Genomic DNA, 20,752 nt, shown 5'->3' with positions numbered 1-20,752 from the left:
CTTTAACAGGATGAACCTGCCATACATAGTGATAGTATCCCTCTTCGAGCTCTTCAATGGGATTATAACAGAGTAAGAATTGACCAGGTGGGATTGTCACAGTGACCAGAAAATGGAGCACAACCACTCTGTGCAACATTGAGTGGAGCATTTAATTTTCCAGGGTTCTCCAATACACTCTCAAGATCGCATGAACAATGCTGTCTAGGCTTCTTCTCTCCCTCAACTTGCATCACTGATCTGTTTTGTCTGTTACAACTATTTTTCTTTCAAATTATTGATTATATTATTTTGATTAGTGACGATGAAGAAATAGACATAAATGGTCGATTTGGGGGCAAAAACTGAACAAAAATGGCATCGTACAGTGGGAAAAGAAGAAGATTAGATAAACAAAGGACAGAAAGAAAAAGCGTAAAGCAACGAGGGAGAAAAGAAAAGAAAAGAAACACAAACACAACTGTGGCTCGCTTTCGCTTCCCCTATTTATGCTCCTCCTATCTGCAAAGCTAAACATCCTGATGCTCTCCTCTGCTGGTTCCTCTGTTTCAATTTTCACTGACCCGGAGGAAAAATGAAGCATCCATTGCTTCTCCTTCTCTGCTTCGTCTGTCTCTGTACAGTGAGTTAGAAGTTGCCATTTCTTGAATCTTCTTTGTCTTTCTTGCGTCATTTCTGTACCGATTTTCTGTCTGTTTTTGCAGGTGTCATTTGCTTCCGAGGCCGTCGGGACCAATCCCTTCACTCCCAAGGCCTCGCTTCTTCGATACTGGGCACAGAAGATCCCCAACAAACTACCAAAACCCGCATTTCTTCTCTCGAAGCTCTCTCCTCTCCCCCCCGAAAAATCTGCTATTCTCCAAGCGTATGTTGACCAAAACGCTCTCTCCGACCACCTCCCTTCCTTCTGCGCCTGGGCCAACCTCTTCTGCTTTCCCCAGTCGTCTCCTAATCTAGCCAAGCATGACGGGGACTCTGACTTCGTCAAGTACGTTGATCAGAATTTCACCAACTACGGCACCGGCCGACTCGGTGGCACGGACTCATTCAAGAACTACTCCGACGGTGAAAACGTCGTTGCCGACTCATTCAAGCGATACAGTCGCGACTCGCTCGGACACAAGGAGAGCTTTAAAAACTACGGACAGGACGTTAACGTCCTCTCCAACGAATTCTCCAGCTATTCTACGAAGGGTCTCGGAGGCTCCGGCGATTTCACCAGCTACGGTCGGAATGTCAACGTGCCCGATCTCAAGTTCGGCTCCTACGACAACAATGCTGCTGGCCAGTCTAGAAATTTCGCTTCCTACTCCGATGATACCAACGCCGGCGACCAATCTTTCAGAAGTTACGGCAAAAATGGCAACAGCATCGACTCCAGTTTCACCAGCTACGGTAACAACAGTAACGTGATAGGGTCAACTTTCACTGGGTACGGTGAATCGGGGAATAGCGCCAACGACACATTCACTTCTTATGGGTTCAACGGCAATGTCCCCGAGAACACATTCAACGTCTACGGTGACGGAGGCAACGCCGCCGTGGAATCCTTCAAAACATACCGCGACCAAGCCAACGTTGGCGACAATGTCTTCAAATCTTACGCCAAGAACTCCAACGCTGCGAAAACTACTTTTAAAAATTACGGAAACTCTGCAAACCCCGGATCTGACACGTTCAAGCAGTACGGCAAGGGAGCGACGGAACAGTCGATCGGATTCAAGGCATACAGCGGAGAAAACACCACGTTTAAGGACTACGAGAAGAAGAACACCGTTTCCTTCGCCGTATACAAGAACGAAAAGAGCTCTTTGTCTAAAACCGGTGAAGGCATTACGACAAACAAGTGGGTGGTGGAAGAAGGAAAGTTCTTCCGGGAGTCGAATTTGAAGCACGGAACGGTGATGAAGATGCCGGACATCGCCGACAAGATGCCGCCGCGGTCATTCCTGCCGCGATCGCTCGCGAAGAAGCTCCCGTTTTCGTCAGCGCAGATGGGAGTACTTCTGAAGGACTTCAACTCCAACGAGAATTCGACGCTGGCGAACATCGTGGGAAAGACGCTGAGGGAGTGCGAGCGGGAGCCAAGCCTGGGGGAAACGAAGCGGTGCGTGACATCGGCGGAGGACATGATCGATTTCGCGGTGCAGGTGCTGGGAAACGATGTGACGGTGAAGAGCACGGAGAGCTTGGGCGGATCAAAAGGGAGGGTGGAGATCGGACGGGTGGTGGGAATAAACGGCGGGAAAGTGACGAAGAGCGTCTCATGTCACCAGAGTCTGTTCCCGTATTTGGTGTATTTCTGCCATTCGGTGCCCAAGGTTCGCGTCTACGAAGCCGACATCATGGACTTCGAGACAAAGCAGAAGATCAATCACGGCCTGGCCATCTGTCATATAGACACATCGGCATGGGGCCAGGGTCATGGTGCTTTCATGGCCCTGGGCGGCGGGCCGGGGAAGATTGAAGTCTGTCACTGGATTTTTCAAAATGACATGACTTGGGTGGTCGTAGATCGATGAGCAGAAAGGAAAAAATGGAAGGAAAAGATTTGTTGAAGCCGAAAGAAGTTGCTGTAAAATGGCTTCCTTCAATTTCACCACCAATCTGGAATCTGGATCACCAAGTCTTTCTTATTTAATTTCTATCATTTTCTTCTTTTCTCTCGCTCGCTGCTTCTGCCTAAAAAACGAAAAATATTTTCTTTTCACCCACAGATCAGAGTTCATGCTTACAGATTGCAAAAAAAAAAAAAAATTGGATGATGTTTTAAATTTGTAAGAAGCCTCTCCCCATTTTTACGTACACTTCTTAGGTTGTTTCAATGGATATAGAGAATCTCAGGCATCCGTATTCGTTCGAAGGGCTGCAAGTCGATCTCCTGTATACACAGCGAAGAAGCCGCAGCGATTGATGCCGAAAATACTTCCATCTTCGAATGCGCAGACAGGGTTCCCGTCTCCTGTCTGACTTTGGATACCAAATCACCGATGCCAAGGCGTTTCGTGAAAGTGGAGGTCGCAGTCAAAGTCTGAAAGTTTGAAAGTTTAGGCCGGTTGAGATGGGATAGTGGGAACTGTCGGCAGTGGCGATTACCGGAGTTTATACTTCAGAGTGTATAAACTACCCTGCCATAATCCTATGAGTTAAGGGTCAATCGACTTCTGTCATAAACTAAGCTAAAAAATAATCAGATAAAGGGAGCATTTTTTTGTCAGATTTTCCAATTCCAACGGGAATTGTGCTGCGAGATTGAAATGTAACCCGTTTACAGACTCAAACAAATAGGATATATTGCATTGATCACCCTATCGATGTCATCAATCTCCGTTTTCTTGGAAATAGAAAGACAGAAAAATCAGATCTTCTTCGATTCCTTGTTTTTATCTCTTCTCTGTGTGCTTGGTCTGTGTTATCCGGACCCTCTTTCAAAGAATCAGTTTAAGGACGGCAAGTCCAGCGCCATGGAATCTGAAGATAGAGGGTAAAGAATCGGCTTTTGTGGTGACGAACTCTATTTTCCATTTTTCTGAACGGAGACGTTTAAAAAAGTATGTGTCGTTTCAGTTTTTGTGAAACAGTTGATATCTTTATCCAATGACTGAAAAGTGAAAACAAATCTCTAACTGAACAACGAGAGAAAGAGAAGTGCTTCTTTTGGACAGATTTGAGTGCGAGATTAATGGTGTTTAGAGCTCAAAGGTCTGGTAGTGATCCAAGAACAGAGACGCCTGTCCTTGTAAACAATTGGAAACTGAGAGATTGTGGTGAGCTGAGTCGTCCTTGAGAAGTTGATGATTGAAAGAGAAGTCGAAACCCCAAAGAAGATCTTCTCGAGCTACAGAAAATGACTCTCTGTAAGCAGTCTCCGGCTCAATTACCTCGACTGCTTCTCTAGAGTAAAAACGGTCAAGTAATCAAACAAGCAGTGATGGTTGAGATGTACAAGACAATATAGATTGATTCGACAGGAGTTTAATCTAAAAAAATGCTCTTCATCCTTGTTTAATCTGTGCCGGTCCCTCCTCTTCTGCTTCCTGGTGTCGGTCGAACAGTGGCAGCAGTGATCCTTCAAAGTGCTCGGAAGAGATTCCCCGAGAACATGAAAAGAAAAGGCGTTTTTTAAGCATCCCACTTCGAGGGGCTCCGTAATCATTTATTTCAAAAGCAAAAGAGGAACGATTTTCGTTTCTACTTCCATTATTCCAGTGAGTGCGATTACAGTACAGGCGCTCAGCGGTTGCAATTTCAGTTTCCAATCTCGTCTTTCCATCAGGCTTCAGCTCACACGGTCATCTGTTCCAGCACCGAGAAATCACTCGCTGATCAGTGCCAGTGCTCAGTTTCAAAGAAGGAATTGAAATTTAAGATGATTTCCCACCATGAGAGAGAGAGAAAAGATCTGAGTGGGTTGAACGTTGAAAGCGCAATTATGATAAAAAAGTGGGAAAAAGGGTGAAACTAGGAGAGCAGGACGTCCGGCGTAGCCTATAATTTCTCGAAGCTCCTGAATATCGTAACGTTATGAGAGTTTCTGACATTTCGTTAGGAATAATTGGCTCTCCTTTGGCGTCAACTGCTTAACGCTCCAAAAAATTCTGCACTAAAATAAACAAAGGGTCCGACCGGTGGTGAGAGGGAAGAGCTTCCCCTCGTCTATTTATTACCCTTTCTTTTCCACTCCCTCAACTGTGCCTCTCTCCAGAGCGAAAATGCAGCTTCCCTTTCTTCTCCATCTACTTCTCTCAGTAGTGGGTTCTGAGTTTTCTTTCTTAAAGAGTTTTTGATTCCGCTCTTTATGAGTCTCCTGATTTCGTTTGTCTGGTTTTGCAGGTGTCAGCCATTGCAGTAGCCACCACCGCCGATAACCCCTTCACTCCCAAGGCTTCGTTTCTGCGGTACTGGACACAGAAGATCCCCAACAGACTCCCCAAACCGGCATTTCTCCTTTCGAAGCTCTCCCCTCTCACACCCCACAACTCTGCTATTCTCCAGAGCTTTGCGGATCAAAATGCGTTGTCCACCCAACTCCCATCCTTCTGCGCATGGGCCAACCTCTTCTGCTTTCCTCAGACGTCTCCTAGTCTAGCCAAACATAACGGGTATTCCAACTTCGCCAACTACGTTAATCAGAATTTCACCAATTATGGCACCCGGGCCCTCGGTGATGGGAACTCCTTCAAGAACTACTCCGACGGGGAGAACGTCGTTGCTGACTCCTTCAAGCGGTACAGTCGCGAATCTCTCGGACACAAGGACACTTTTGTAAATTACGGCCCCGATGTCAACGTCCTCTCCGAGCAATTCTCCAGCTATTCCGTCTCTGGGCTCGGCAACTCCGGCGAGTTCACCAATTATGGGCGGAATGGCAACGTCCCCAATCTTGGATTTAACGCCTACGACCAGGACGGAACCGGTACTCGAAGCTTCAGCTCCTACTCCGACGAGACCAACGCCGGCGACCAATCTTTTTCCAGTTACGGAAGAAAAAGCACCGGCATACCCACCAGTTTCACCAGCTATGCAAAGGACTCTAACGTCTTGGGGTCCACTTTCTCCGGGTACGGTGAATCAGCGGTTGCCGCCAATGACACGTTCACTTCCTATGGCAAGAACGGCAACGTGCCTACGAACACCTTCAAAAGCTACGGCGACAGAGGGAATTTTGGCTCGGAGTCCTTCAACAGCTACCGCGACCAATCCAACGTCGGCGACGATTCCTTCTTGTCTTACGCCAAAAGCTCCAATTACGCAAAAGCTACTTTCACAAATTACGGAAACTCGGCGAACCCCGGATCCGACGCGTTCAAGCATTACGGCAAGGGAGCGAACAACCAGACGATCGGATTCAAGACGTACAGCAACGCAAACACCACGTTCAAAGACTACGAGAAGAAGAACACCATTTCATTCGCTGAATACAAGACGATCACTTCATCTAAAACCCGTAGAGGCATTACGACGAACAAGTGGGTGGTGGAAGAAGGAAAGTTCTTCAGGGAGTCGAATTTGAAGCAAGGAACAGTGATGAAGATGCCGGACATCACCGACAAGATGCCGCCGCGGTCATTCCTGCCGCGATCGCTCGCGAAGAAGCTCCCGTTTTCGTCAGCGCAGATGGGAGAACTTCTAAAGGACTTCAACTCCGACGAGAACTCGACGCTGGCGAACATCGTGGGAAAGACGTTGAAGGAGTGCGAGCGGGAGCCGAGCCGGGGGGAGACGAAGCGGTGCGTGACATCGGCGGAGGACATGGTGGATTTCGCGGTACAGGTGCTGGGAAAAGATGTGACGGTGAAGAGCACGGAGTGCTTGGGCGGATCAAAAGGGAAGGTGGAGATCGGACGGGTGGTAGGAATAAACGGCGGCAAAGTGACGAAGAGCGTCTCGTGTCACCAGAGTCTGTTCCCGTATTTGGTGTATTTCTGCCACTCGGTGCCCAAGGTTCGCGTCTACGAAGCCGACATCTTGGACGTTGAGAAGAAGCAGAAGATCAATCACGGCCTGGCCATCTGTCACATAGACACATCGTCGTGGGGCCGCGGTCATGGTGCTTTCACGGCCCTTGGCGGCAGGCCGGGGCAGATTGAAGTCTGTCACTGGATTTTCCAAAATGACATGACTTGGGTGGCCGCAGATCATTGATCGGAGCAGCCTTAGTTTTCTGTTTGAAGCTATGCTACGAGTAAGTATCGAATGGGTGGTCGTCCCGTGTGAGATTATGGTAGTTAAGACGTGTTTATGTCTCCTTCTATTTCTCTCTCCTCCAGAACACTATCGATTGGATTTGAATGGCTGCGTTCATCTTCAATAAACTCTGTATTTGTCATTTCTTCTTAATCTTTTACAGTATAGAAGCAGTTTCTTCATGTAGTAATTCGTAAATTGGGAAGCCCACCATGATTAATGGAAGGCATTCAAGCTTCTGTGTAAGTAGATTTCCGAAACGGATTACAATCTCGATTCAATTAAAATTCGGAGTGAAGAGGGATTGGGTTGTCGTGTCGTTTCGACTTTTTGAGTGGTTGGGAGAAGAAGCCATGCGTGGGTGCAGAGACTTCTAAATCTCAGGAAGGAAGCCTGACAGAGACCCCGGAAAGAGCCAAAGGGCGATGTTCGGCTACGGACAGGGCATGTACGGCACAATGTGATGAGACAACCTTTTTTGATTTCATGGACCCATACTAATCCTTCCCACCCATATTTTAAATTTTTTGTATTTAATACTAATGAATTCAGTGCTAAAATTGAATAATCTCGCTGCTCATTTGACAAGACAACCGGGGAGGAGCTACTGATCTTCCGGCTGTCAATGGCAGTAAGAACAGTAGCCGCTCTCCCCCTGGCCTTCCCATACGCAAAATGAAATAGTGATTGGGGGAAGAAAAAACTTCTTGTGATCAAACCTAATTAGCCTGTGCTGAATCGAACCAATGACCAGTGTTTATAACATTGCTTACCACTAATTTAATGGATAACTATCTCGTGGAGAAGGGACGTTGATAAAAAATGTGGACCGACGGTGATCTGTGCGGAACCCAAACCGCCATTAATGGTAGTTTCTGTGGTGTTTTTACAGGCTGTTCATGAAATCAACGTACAGATTACTAAGCACGTAGAAACATTAATTTGAGGCTAAGAAAACGATGTCTCTTCTTACAGTATTGTAATTTGTGAGTGAGATTTACAAACAGATGGCAACAAGAGTTAAAATATCAAGACGTCAACGAAGCTGATAAATATGTTTTAGATTTATAAAGTGTATTCACCATGATTATAACCAAACATTGATTTTTCACAAGTTTTTAAAATTAGGTAAAAATATCATAAAAATTACATTTAAATTTCAAAGTATAAAGTTAAGTAAACCGGAAAAAATCATCAACGAAAATAACATAATATGCAAATCCTAAATGGGATTTGACAGGTGAAGGACCTCATATGTCATAATGAGTAAGATCTAACACATTAGACGACCTATGTTCATGATGTGGATAAGGCATATGATGATTTTTCTCAAATTGACATGAATTACATAATGATTAAGAGGGCAATAAAGAAGTAAGATAGATATGTCATTATTTATGTAAAGAAGAAATAACAGAATGATTTATATGTTTAAGGTGAGCATGCCATAAATCATAGGAAACATGTAAAAATTTATTCTTAATGACAAAAAGAAGGGTAAGGTAGCCAAACTCCAGCACATATAAGCCTCCATATCTCTTATAGGTTACCACCACCATTCCTGTGAGATGATTCTGTACAGTGAAAAGATTATTAGTAAATGTAACAGATAAAGGAAAATCAGACGCTAATTTACTAATTAAAAGAAGATTTTTGGTGAGATGAGGAACAACTAAAACATCTAACAACTGAATATTGGGGGTAGGAGAGATAATACCAATGTGTGAGATAAATAAGGAGGCACCATTCCCCACAATTACAGAGTCCTTACCCGTGGACGGATGGGTTATTGGACATATCAGGAGAAGCCCCAATGTCCAAAAACCAGTCAGAGGGTGTAAATCCATTGAGAGTGCACGATCCAATGAAAGCTTTAGCAAGAGGGCATGAGACTCACTACAGGCATAAGGTTGGTTGCAGCGATTAGCATAGTGACTATTAAGACAACATATCTAGCAGTGAGGAGGGTGACGCCATAGACCAAAATCAGTACAACCTCGATCAGAGCCGCGGAGAGTCAACCAGTCTGAACAATGGGAGGCAACAGTGAAAGCAGCAACGGGAGAAATAGAACTCTCAAGAGATTTCTAGAAGAGCTTAAAACTCTCGGCTCTAGACACAAGGTCAGAGGAACGAGGGAGAGGCGTGAGGGCCATTTTTATGACGAAGAAGGTGGAAAATTCGGTGCCGAGTCTAAGGAGTAACTAATGGATTTTGTTGGTGTTGTCGACATATCTGCCAATCGCATGAAGTTGATCGTAGATATCCTCGAAAACGCGGGTGTAAGCAACATCGGATTGATTGCCACACTTTAGCTATTGGAGATAGTCTTTGAGACGGATTTCTCGAGCATTTGATTGATGACTGAAGGCATTTTCCAACTCGAGTCAGACCTCGCATGCAATGGAGAGGTCAACGGCTTCGACCATTGTCTCCTTGGTGAGGGAGGAAAGGAGGAGGCTAAAAATGCGTTGATCCATTGCTCACAATGCCAGATATTCAACAGTAAGGTGGTAGAATTCATGGTGGCAAATTGAGGAGGTGGCACGAGGGTTTCATCCACATAGTTGATGAGATTTTGATTTTTCAGAAGAGGAAGAAATTGGTTTTTCCACAAGTAGTTTGTGGTGGAGAGTTTAATGATGATTATGTGGATTAGAGTATGAAATGGGAGAAGATGATAAATGATTCAACAACCATTGAGGTTTGACATGATTTTTATTTAAACCATTGCGAACCAGACCAGGCACAAGATTGAACTACGGGCCGATGCTAACCCGGGTTCCCTTGCTTGGGTTGGACGAAGGAGGCTCATGGAGAAATTAGCCCTCGGGCTCTAAGGAAAAAAAAAGACGGCAATTAAAATCAGGGAACGTCGGTGGTGTCTCAGGTGAGGTAGTGCTACGGGATGCAACAAGGATGCAACGGCGGAGAAAGGTGGAACGCTAGGGGCCGTTCCGTCAGGACGAAATATGAGGGGCAATGACTATGCTAGAATCGTGGTCAAGAGCCGATGTGTAGCGTTGGGGAGCAGCGAAAGTAGAGCAACGATTCGTAGAGGGGAAACTTCTCGCCCAAAAAAATGGCTATTAGATACACTGGGGATTGACGACGACTCATACCATATAAGTTTTTAATGAAAAACTCTTTATTCTCCACGATTATTAACAAGGTTACAAGGTGTATTTATACATAAATTTGGTAACAAAAAAAACTATTTCTGACACTTAGAGATCCTTTGGTTCCGTTGATGGAAGCCTGGTCTGCAGGCTTCTATTATGGCGGCATATCATTCACACAAGGCAATAAAGGATCAATATTTGATCTAAAAAATGTTATTTTCATTAATCTATGTCAGTTTCCTACATCGGTGATGTTGTTGGTCATTCTAGAAACTTCGCTTTCTACTCCAATGATACCAATACGGGCGAACAATCTTTCAAAAGTTACGGCAAAAATGGCAACAACATTGACTGTAGTTTCACCAACTATGGTAACAACAATAACGTGATAGGGTCCACTTTCATTGGGTACGGTGAATCAGGGAATAGCACCAACGACACGTTCACTTCTTATGGGTTCAACAACAAGGTCCCCGAGAACACACTCAACAACTACAGTGACGGAGGCAACGCCACTATAGAGTCCTTCAAAACATACCGCGAACATGCTAACATTGGCGACAATGTCTTCAAATCCTACGCCATGAACTCCAACGCTATGAAAGCTACTTTTAAAAATTACGGAAACTTTTGTTGGCAACTTGTTAATTAAATAGACAATCATGTCATGGGACCAAAAGATAATTGGAAGAGAAGCATGAGAAAGTAAGGTGCGACCAATTTCAACAATATGATGATCCATCTTCCTGAGTAGTCATTATGTTCAGGTGTATGAGGTGGAGTGGTTAAATAAGAAATGTCATTTAGAGAAAGGTAATCTTTGAGGCTCATATATTCACCCCATGATCTGACTAGAGTGTGATAATTTTGCGTTTAAAATAATTTTCTTCGATGGCTTTGTAACCCTTAATAAATTCTTGAACTTTAGATTTTCATTTTAGTAGGTAAAACTATATGTATTTGGTAAAGTGATCAACGAAAATTATATAGTATTTGAAACCATCTTCGGACAAAATAGGTGAAATCCATACATCAGAGAAAATAATTTCAAAAAGTTGTGTAGACTTGTTTGATGCGTCCACAAGATAATTTGGCGTATGTATTAGTAAGAATAGTCCATGCTTCTAGTAACGTGGTGGCTCGAGCAATGAATGAGATAATTGTAGGAGACAGACAACTGATAAGGGCATTAAGGATCAGTTGATCTTGTCGAACCCAAACGTTGTAATCTAGATTTGGTGTTGTAGAGTAGTTAGCAGTGAGTGTCTTCGGTGGACAAGGTTTAGAACCATCAATGTACCCAAGGAGATCATAACCAATGAAGAATATTTGAAACTGAAGCTTCCATGAGAGATAGTTGGTAGAGGTGAGTTTGAGAGAAGTTATGCAGAAATATTGATGGTGGTAAGATGGAATTCGTTGGTGTTGAGTGCACCAAAGCATTTGGAGTTTTGTTTATAGTAGTCATAATGATTGTTTTGGAAAAAGGAAAAAAAAACTCAAACAACCTTAAAATGAGGAGGCAATTAACGCTATACCCGAGACATGGGAAGAGCGTTAGAGCTCGTTGATTGATCTAGACTTGGCTGAGTCAACATAAGTTAAATAGGCATAGAGTTGGAACTGAAAATAGTTAACATGAAGTCTTCAAGCACAAGCGCTTTTTTTTAAACCTTTTTTTTTTCTACACATGCAAAATTCACATGTGCAACTCTCTTACCCTGTGGGCTCCCTCTTCAAACCTCCCGATTAATCAGAGAAGATAACTCGAGTATGCCTACAAATGTAGAGGGAGGAGGAAGAAGAGACGGTGGAGGCTGTTGCAGGAGCCTATGAGGCATTGGAGGCAAAATGCAGAAGCGTGTTAGGGAAGGCAGCAACGATAAAGAATGAAAGGAGAGATGTGGATTAATCTACCTAAGGCCCTGGCGGAAAAGTGCTTGTTTTTTTTCTTTAAGACCTTCGCGGTGCAGTAGCGGCAGGAGGAGGAATCGTGGTCGACGCTGTTGCAAGTGTTGTTGATGAGCAATTTTAGAGTCTTCAGCAGTAGAAGAAGAGAAGAATTAATGGGAAGATAAATATGCTTTGATACCAACAAATTTTTATAATACAATTTTGAAATCACCTAAAGAAAAGGATATTGAGAGGATTCATATTTTTTATGGAAGACTCAATATACAATATAGAATAAATCAAAATGTATTTGTTCTGGGTGACTATCGACGAAGTACATGGACGACTTCGTGGTGTAGGTGCAGGAGAGCTTTGGCGGATCAGAAGGGAGGGTGGAGATGGGATGGATGGTGGGACTAAATGGCGGGAAAGTGACGAAGAGCGTCTCACGTCACCTGAGTCTGTTCTCGAATTTGGTTCGGTGCCCTAGGTTCGCATCTACGAAGCCGACATCTTGGACGTTTAGAAGAAGCAGAAGATCAATAACGGTGTGGCCATATGCCACATAGACACATCGGCATGGGGCCGGGGTCATGTTGCTTTCATGGCCCTCAGCGGCGGGGCGGCGAAGATTGAACTGGATTTTCTAAAATGACATGAGCTGGGTGTGTTAACCATTTTATCATGAGAAACAATTTCTCATTAAGTATGGTCTCAAACTGCTTGCAACTCCCTCGGTAACACGATGCCATTAATACTTTGATGGGAGGTTGGCACAATTACGTTTTTCTTGGATTTAGTTTGGTCCCCCATCTCGTCTCTCAAGCCTCTTCAATTTGAGCCATCGCCGAGAGTGTTTAGAGATCCGAAGCGCCGAACAGAGAACAGAGAACAGAGAGAATGAATTTGAAGCGTATGGAAGGAGGTATGATATTTGCTTCCGTTTATATTTATATGATAAATTTCATGTCATTAGCAAGTCATGTTTAGGCTTACAGTTGGTATCAGAGCAGACCTTTGATCCTTCGTATCGGTTCCATTTGAGCTTAAGTTTAAAAGTTCTGTTTTCGGTCTCTATTTTTAAAAAAAAATTATGTGGTCTCTGCATGAGAGAGTGTGTGTTCTGGCATCGGCCACAATCAGCGTCGGAGCATGACGTCGGCGCTGACGACCATTCCACACGGTTTGCTGGCAACGACAACTTACAGAACGTTGATGGAGCCTGTCGTTGTACGTTCTCTGTGAGCTCACTGTGGCAACAGTTCGCGGCTCTCTGGCGTCGCTGTATCACGTCGAATCCGACGCCGGCGATATTTTCAACAGGTTTTTCGGCGTCGACGATTTTAAGGAATGCCGACAAACCTTTGTCTCTGCAGACGGCTGGAGGTTGAAGACCTCCAGCGCTCAAATATGAAATTAAATTCATAAGGTATTTTTTTAAATACTGTCAAATTAACTCAGGATGAGTCTTCTGGGACTCGCCGTTCCAACTCAGCAACTGCGACTCAGGTCGGGGTGACTCGGTGGAAAAAAAAGGCATGGGTCGACTCGGACGAGTTGAGTTGGCTCGCCGTTCCTAGACCGAGCCGACTCCGTACTTATATTTGATTTTTCACCAGCGGGATTCGAACCCGCGCATTGGTAAAATCATCTGCGCCAGTGACCATTAGGCCACTAGCCATCGGCTGTTATGGATATTGGAATTTTTATATTTATTTCATGTTACAGTTTTTATACATTTTTTGGCATATATTTAAATGCATGAAATTAAAGTTATGCATGATATGATAGTTTTTAAGTATGCATATCTTATGAGAATATTTTATGCATAATGATAACATGTTAGTGTAAGTTAAAATTATGCAATTCATGTTATTCTCATACATTTATGAGATTTAATGTCTAGTGATCCATATAATTTTTGTTAATTAGAGAGTATCCACAACATCTTTAACTTAATAAAAATTATATATTATGATTAGGATCACATAAAGAATAGTAGACATTAATTGTAACTAATTTTACTTGATATAATAAAAAAATTCCCACAAGAATTTTTATTATATTTGAGTTTATTAGTTAGGATAAAATATCAAGTTATTCATAATTTACCCACAGGAATAATGAATTCATAAATAATATAATAGTTTTATCATAAAGAAACAGTAGATATTAATTGTACTTAATTATACTTCTTATAATAAATTTTATCCCAAAGGAATTTTTATTATATTTGAGTTTATATTAATTAGGATAAAATATCAAATTATTCATAATTTACCCACAGGAATTATGAATTCATAAATAATTTGATAGTTTTATCATCAAGTTTACTCATAAAGAATATTGAATCTGCTTGAATTAAAAAATATTTAGCCCACAGGCAATGTTTTTTATGTCAATTGATTTAATTTTTAAGCATGATTTACATTGGTAAAGCATGATATTTTATTCAAGCCTTAGCTTTAACATAAGCATGTAATTTTTAATTTTATGCAGTTGTACAACCTGCACATTTCTCTAATATTCGGTGTGATATCCCTGATCTTATGGGAGATAACTATAAGGTCTGAAAAAAGAGAACACTTTTTCATTTAAGGTGGATGGACATAGAATATGTTGTTAGGAAAGACTAACCACCAGTAATTACTGATACTAGCACTGCAACTGAAATTACACTTTATGAACGATGGGAGCGATCTAATTGCCTCGGTGTAATGTTCATTAAGACTAAAATTGCTGCTGGTATTCGTGGTTCTGTTGAGCAGTATAAAAATGTCAAAGACTTGCTGAAAGCCATTGATGCACAATTTGTCACTTCAGATAAGGCATTAGCAAGCACCCTAATCATGAAGTTCTCATCCCTAAAGCACACCAGTATGCGAGGTGTGCGTGAGCACATCATGGAAATGAGGGATATTGCGGCTCAATTAAAAAATCTCGAGGTTGATATGTTAGAATCTTTCGTGGTACATTACATTCTGAATTCCCTTCCGCACCAATATGGACCCTTCAAAATCTCGTACAACACACATAAAGATAAATGGTCAGTTAATGAACGTTTGACCATGTGTGTTCAAGAGGAAGAGAGACTGGTGATAGAACAAGGAGAAACTGTCATGCTGGCAACACATGGAAAAGGTAAGTATCAAGCCAAACAAAAAGGGAAGGGTAAAATACCCCCCCAAGCTGGTATTAAGAAAAATTTCAAGTGTTTCTTCTGTAAAAAGAAGGGACACATGAAGAAGGAATGTGCGAAGTTTCAGAAATGGTTTGCTGACAAAGGTACACTAACATCATTTGTTTGTTATGAATCTAATATGGTTAATGTTAATAATTACACATGGTGGATTGATTCTGGATCAACAATCCACATCTAGAATTCCTTGAAGGGTTTGCAAAACCTAAGGAAACCAGTGAGAAGTGAGCATAACATTTTCTCAAAAGACCAGATGAGCTCACATGTGGAAGCTATAAGAACTTGCTATTTAAATTTAAGTAGTGGCTTTGTTTTAAAATTAGAAAAGACGTTTTATGTTCCAAGTTTCTCCAAAAACTTGATTTCAGTTTCAAGGCTTGTACCTTAGGAATATTCTTTTAACTTTTCAGACTCTTCTTTCAGTTTATATTATAAGTCTGATTGTGTTGGGAATGGTACATTGTTTGTTGGTCTTTATATCATTAATTTACAAAACAATGCCACTTACGGTTCAATGCATGTTCACACTGGTAATAAAATAGGTGTTATTAATGAGGATTCCTCTACATTATGGCGTTGGAGATTAGGTCATATATCCATAGATAGAATTAAAAGATTAGTGAATGAAATGGTACTTAATACTCTGGATTTTACTGATTTTGAGACTTGTGTAGATTGCATTAAGGGAAAGCAGATTAACAAGTCAAAGAAAGGTGCTAATAGGAGTTCAACCATATTAGAGATCATACATACTGATATATGTAGTCCAAACATGGACTCACATGGTCAGAAATACTTCATCTCTTTTATAGATGATTCCTCACGATACATGTATCTTTACATGCTTTATAACAAGAATGAAGGATTAGATGCCTTTAAAATCTTTAAGGCTGAAGTAGAGACACAATGCGGTAAACAAATTACGATCGTGAGATCAGATAGAGGTGGAGAATACTATGGTAGATACACAGAGAATATACAAGCACCTCGGCCATTTGCAAAGTTTCTTCAAGAACATGTGATTGTTGCCCAATGTACCATGCCTGGTTCTCCGGACCAAAATGGTGTAGCAGAAAGAAGAAACCGAACATTATTAGGCATGGTGCGGTGTATGCTTAGCAACTCCAATCTTCCTAGATCCTTCTGGCCTGAAGCACTTAAGACGACAGTGTATATATTAAACCGAGTTCTAACCAAGGTTGTTCCAAAAACGTCATTTGAATTATGAAATGGTTGGAAACCGAGTTTGCGACATATGCTCGTTTGGGGATGCCCGTCTGAAGTGAGAATTTATAATCCACAAGAGAAGAAGTTGGACCAAAGACCATTAGTGGGTATTTCATTGGATATGCTGAAATGTCTAAAGGTTACTGATTTTATTGTCCTTCTCAAAACACTAGGATTGTGGAATCAAGAAATGCAAAATTTCTTGAAAATGACTTGATCAGTGAAAGGAATCCAACTCGGAACATAGTTTTTGAGAAGGATCATTCAGAATCTCAACCTTCAACGTTAAGTGATAGATTGGTTATTGTTCACAGCACCCCTCAAGTACAAACTGGTGTTGAACAACTAATCATTGAAGTTTCACAAAATATTGACGACGTTCCAGTAGATCAGGTACTTCAAGAGTTGCCAAGCACTTTTGAACAACTAGTTGAACCACATACTTCTTAGGAAAATGATGGTTCAACATTAAGAAGATTTACTAGACTCAGGAAATCAGCAATTCTTGATGATTATATTGTGTATCTGCAAGAATCTGACATTGGAACCACAAATAATCTCATGAATTTTTCAGAATCATGAGTTGCAAAGAATCAGAAATATGGTACAATACCATGAAGGAAGAGATGAAATCTATGAAGAGTAACGGAGTCTGGAATCTTGTTGAGTTGCCTAGTGGATTTAAAACCATTGGATGTAAATGAGTCTTTAAAACAAAGAAAGACTCATTAGGCAACATTGAGCGATACAAGGCAAGACTCGTTGCTAAAGGATTCGCTTAGAAAGAAGGAATCGATTACAAGAAATTTTTTTCTCCTGTATCTAAGAAAGATTCCTTGCACATAATTTTGGCATTAGTAGCCCATTTTGACTTAGAGTTGCAACATATGGATGTAAAAATGTCATTTCTCAATGGAGATCTTGAGGAGGGAGTTTACATGAAACAACCTGAAGGATTCCTCTCTAGTGATGGTGGCCAATTAGTTTGCAAGCTAAAAAAATCAATATATGGATTAAAACAAGCGTCCCGCCAATGGTATTTGAAATTCCATAATGTAATTTATTCATTCGGGTTTGTAGAAAACATTATGGATCAATGTATACACCAGAAGGTCAGTGGGAGTAAAATCTGTTTTCTTGTTTTATATGTGGATGACATTTTTCTAGCAACCAATGATAAGGGTTTTCTACATGAGGTGAAACAATTTCAATATGAAGGATATGGGTGAGGCATCTTATGTCATTGGCATTAAGATTCATAGAAACAAATTTTGAGGTATCTTAGGTCTGTCTCAAGAAACCTGTGTTAATACAGTGTTATAGAGATTTCAGATGAAGGGTTGTTCACCAAGTGTAGCTCCCGTTGTGAAGGGTGATAGGTTCAATTTGAACCAATGCCCAAAGAACGGCCTTGAAAGGGAACAAATGAAGAATATTCCATTTGCTTCTACTGTTGGAAGCCTAATGTATGTTCAAGTCTGCACAAGATCTGATATTACATTTGTTGTTGGAATATTGGGGCGACATTAGAGTAATCCCAGATTAGACCACTGGAGAGCTGCAAAGAAAGTAATGAGGTACCTTCAAGGAACCAAAGACTACATGCTGATGTATAGACAGACCGACAATCTAGAAGTTATTGGTTATTCAGATTCTGACTTTGTTAGCTGTATTTATTCCCGTAAATCAACATCAGGATACATTTTCTTGACGGCCAGTGGAGCAATATCATGGAGGAGTGCCAAACAAACTTTGACCGCCACGTCAATTATGGAAGCCGAGTTAGTTTCCTGTTTTGAGGCTACTTCACATGGTGTATGGCTTAAGAGTTTTATTTTTGGGCTTAGAATTGTGGATTCTATCTCTAGGCCATTAAAAATATATTGTGATAATTCAACTGCTATTTTTATGGCCAAGAACAACAAAAGTGGAATTCGAAGTAAACACATCGACATAAAGTATTTGGCCATAAGAGAGCGTGTTAAAGAAAAGAAAGTGGTCATTGAGCACGTCAGCATTTACTTAATAATCGCAGATCTTTTGACTAAGGGCATGCCACCGTTTAAATTCAAGGATCATGTTGTGAATATGAGACTTGGTTCCATTATGTAAATTTTTCATTGTATGAACAATGTTATTTCAGTGACATTCTTAATTAATGTGATATTTTTTCTCATATTTATGTGCACTTTAATTTTGGAATATCGGACGCGAACAAAGAATAGAGAGAAGGAATATGAAGCTTTAGGCTTACAGGGTGGTCGCAGATCATTAATCGGAAGAACGTGGGAGTGTGTTCTTGGAAGTAGGGGGTGATGTTGTGGTATTCTTTCTCTCTCACTTTGGAGCAGAAGATGTAAATGTAGTAATTTTGTTCGTGTGTAAAGCTAAGACTCTCATTGTCTCATCTATTTAAAAATGAAAAATCGATCCTATAAACTTCCACGATTTATAGAATTCTAATCCTTAACTTTGGCTTTTTTCTCGCCACAATTCCATCTCTGAGAGTCGCTTTAGGATAAACTCCAACATACCTGCTTTGTTAAACTCTTTAATCTCTTACTCTCATCAATTATACGAGCGACAAGGTCTGGAGGAAGTGGGCATTACTGGAAATAGCATTTTGAGGAGTCTCGTGTTCTTGTTGTTAAGAGCATTAATTTTGGCTGTCCAGATTGATTTAATGTCTTAGAGAGAAAAGCCTACTTTGATTAAAATGGAACGATCGAACAGTCAAAACTCCTTTCTGTGATCCGAGTGGTAATACAGTTGTTGGAATTTGGCCCCTGTCTTTAATATTCACGTTGCTCCTTCTCTACAAGGTCGGTCTTTTAGAGTAATGGTTCTAATATGGTATCAGAGCCAGGTTGGTCATGTATTCGAATCCCGCTGCCCCCAATATCTGTGTTGACAAATTTGGTCCCCCGCTGATGGGGGTGCCCGTGTTGTGGGCGTCGCATGTGCGGGGGAGTGTTGGAATTTGGCCCATGTCTTTAATATTCACATTGCTCCTTCTCTACAAGGTCGATCTTTTAGAGCAACGGTTCTAATAACAGTCAGCTTAATAAATGCACTTGCTGGGGGTTGATTGATAGAATCTGGAAGAACAAAATTTCTTTAATGGAATACGATCCAAAATCAAGGAAAGTTTCTAGCTCAAGTGTTCACACCAAGTCTCTAGTACTGCGGGAGGGGGTCAGCCGATCAGGAAACCCTGGTGTCGGCGGCCCGTGAACGGAGACGAAGAGAGAAGAGTAATTAGAGAGGGACTGGGTTGTCGTCTCGTAGCGTATTACTTCGTTTCGAGTAGTTGGGAGAAGCCGTGCTATGAGTCAAATGTAAGAGCTGGGTACAGTTGAGAGATTTCCACTCTGTGCAAGGGAAGCCTGACATGTCCATGCAACAGAACCTAGTAGACAGAGAGAGAAGTTGAGATGTTTATCTGCATAGCTCGACTATGCCATCAGTTTCTAGAGTCGATTCCAGCACAGTAGCTCCACTCCAATGGGTCAATTCCAACAACTGTAAGGTGGCATGGCTTCTTCGAGATGCATTGATTACATTGCGCAGTTTCTGTTCGATGAAATTGGCTTGAAATAAAGAAGTCTGTTCTTCCTAGTAAAACCGACAGTCTGGTAACTTTTATGAGAGATTACTGTGTCCCAGAACTGGAAAAACGTTCAAGTGGTGGATGGGAACGAAGACAGCCGCAGAGCTGCAATGTGCGCGCATGTGTGTAACCGAAATTCCGGAATGTTGATGACAGTGAGAGAAGCTGAGAAGGACGGTAGATAACGAATTAATGGCGGCAATGTCATGACAGTCGGGCACTATCTAATCCCGTTTCTGCACTATTCGAGCTTAGTTCCCCATGCATCAAAATGTAGTTTTTATTACTCAGAAAACAGAATTCATTTGTCAAGAAGAATAGCATCCAAGAGAGCAGAGAGCCCTATTTCCATCACATGACGCCAGATGATGAAAAGTGACGATTGAAAAGACGTAATAAGAACACAGGTTTATTGGTAGGAATAGAACAGAGCTTCCATGAAGGGTTATTATTACTGTGGGTTCTTCGGAATGATGTATTGTCGCTACCAGAATCCGAGGGAGATGATAGCCTCAGTATTAATCAGAGCTACAGTCAAAGGAAAAACTTGACGATTCCATTGAATATTGGGCCACTGCAGGGTGTTTGATTTTATGACATGCGACAGTCAAGAGTGCACCACTTGAATGATCCCCCGAGTGTTTGCTGGCTCCGAATCCGCAACGAAAAGAACCTTCTTCTCCATTTTAACGTCAGAAAACAGACAGAGGATCATACTAAATCCAGCGATAAATCTTTAAATTTGGATCGAAAGTTGTGGATTCTGATCATTCACTGGTAATAGTTGTAAGCTCATCAAAGAGTGCAAATGCCAATGCTATTCAGCAACTGGGAAGAAATGCAAAGTGGTATCGTCGTTTCTGCTTGTAGTGAAAAGAAAGAGAACGAGAAATGTGCAAAATGAGAGTGGTGGGATAAAGTAGCAGGTGCATTGTAGGCCACAAAGTGCACATGGCTTGTAATTATTGCTGGTTTTTGGAGATGAAATGAGACCACCACATGGCTGTGGGACAG

The 20,752-nt window shown here is 41.7% G+C and overlaps 2 protein-coding genes across 2 annotated transcripts; both read left to right on the top strand.

The window, feature by feature from the left end:
* The first annotated feature begins 490 nt into the window (after nucleotides 1–490).
* Nucleotides 491–2,714, top strand: LOC137936166 (polygalacturonase 1 beta-like protein 3). The gene is made up of 2 exons (XM_068780724.1): nucleotides 491–622; nucleotides 705–2,714. Exons 1-2 carry the CDS (start codon nucleotides 575–577, stop codon nucleotides 2,520–2,522), a joined length of 1,866 nt encoding a protein of 621 aa, XP_068636825.1. The 5' UTR covers nucleotides 491–574; the 3' UTR covers nucleotides 2,523–2,714.
* A 1,493-nt stretch (nucleotides 2,715–4,207) lies between these two features.
* Nucleotides 4,208–6,873, top strand: LOC137936887 (polygalacturonase 1 beta-like protein 3). The gene is made up of 2 exons (XM_068781832.1): nucleotides 4,208–4,751; nucleotides 4,834–6,873. Exons 1-2 carry the CDS (start codon nucleotides 4,713–4,715, stop codon nucleotides 6,643–6,645), a joined length of 1,851 nt encoding a protein of 616 aa, XP_068637933.1. The 5' UTR covers nucleotides 4,208–4,712; the 3' UTR covers nucleotides 6,646–6,873.
* Nucleotides 6,874–20,752: the final 13,879 nt, after the last annotated feature.

Source organism: Aristolochia californica, unplaced genomic scaffold, assembly GCF_029961685.1.
Source record: "Aristolochia californica isolate CCGP_79_NKW_82.1479 unplaced genomic scaffold, dmAriCali1.0.hap1 SCAF_7, whole genome shotgun sequence".
Lineage (NCBI taxonomy): Eukaryota > Viridiplantae > Streptophyta > Magnoliopsida > Piperales > Aristolochiaceae > Aristolochia > Aristolochia californica.
This window is presented reverse-complemented; position numbering and strand designations above follow the sequence as displayed.

What these genes read in the sequence shown, in the direction of transcription:
- LOC137936887 (XM_068781832.1), top strand. Translation starts at nt 4,713, where the DNA reads ATGCAGCTTCCCTTTCTTCTCCATCTACTTCTCTCAGTA. An exon ending in TCCATCTACTTCTCTCAGTA is followed by an intron (nt 4,752 to 4,833) that starts GTGGGTTCTGAG and finishes CTGGTTTTGCAG; the next exon opens with GTGTCAGCCATTGCAGTAGC.
- LOC137936166 (XM_068780724.1), top strand. Translation starts at nt 575, where the DNA reads ATGAAGCATCCATTGCTTCTCCTTCTCTGCTTCGTCTGTCTCTGTACA. An exon ending in GCTTCGTCTGTCTCTGTACA is followed by an intron (nt 623 to 704) that starts GTGAGTTAGAAG and finishes CTGTTTTTGCAG; the next exon opens with GTGTCATTTGCTTCCGAGGC.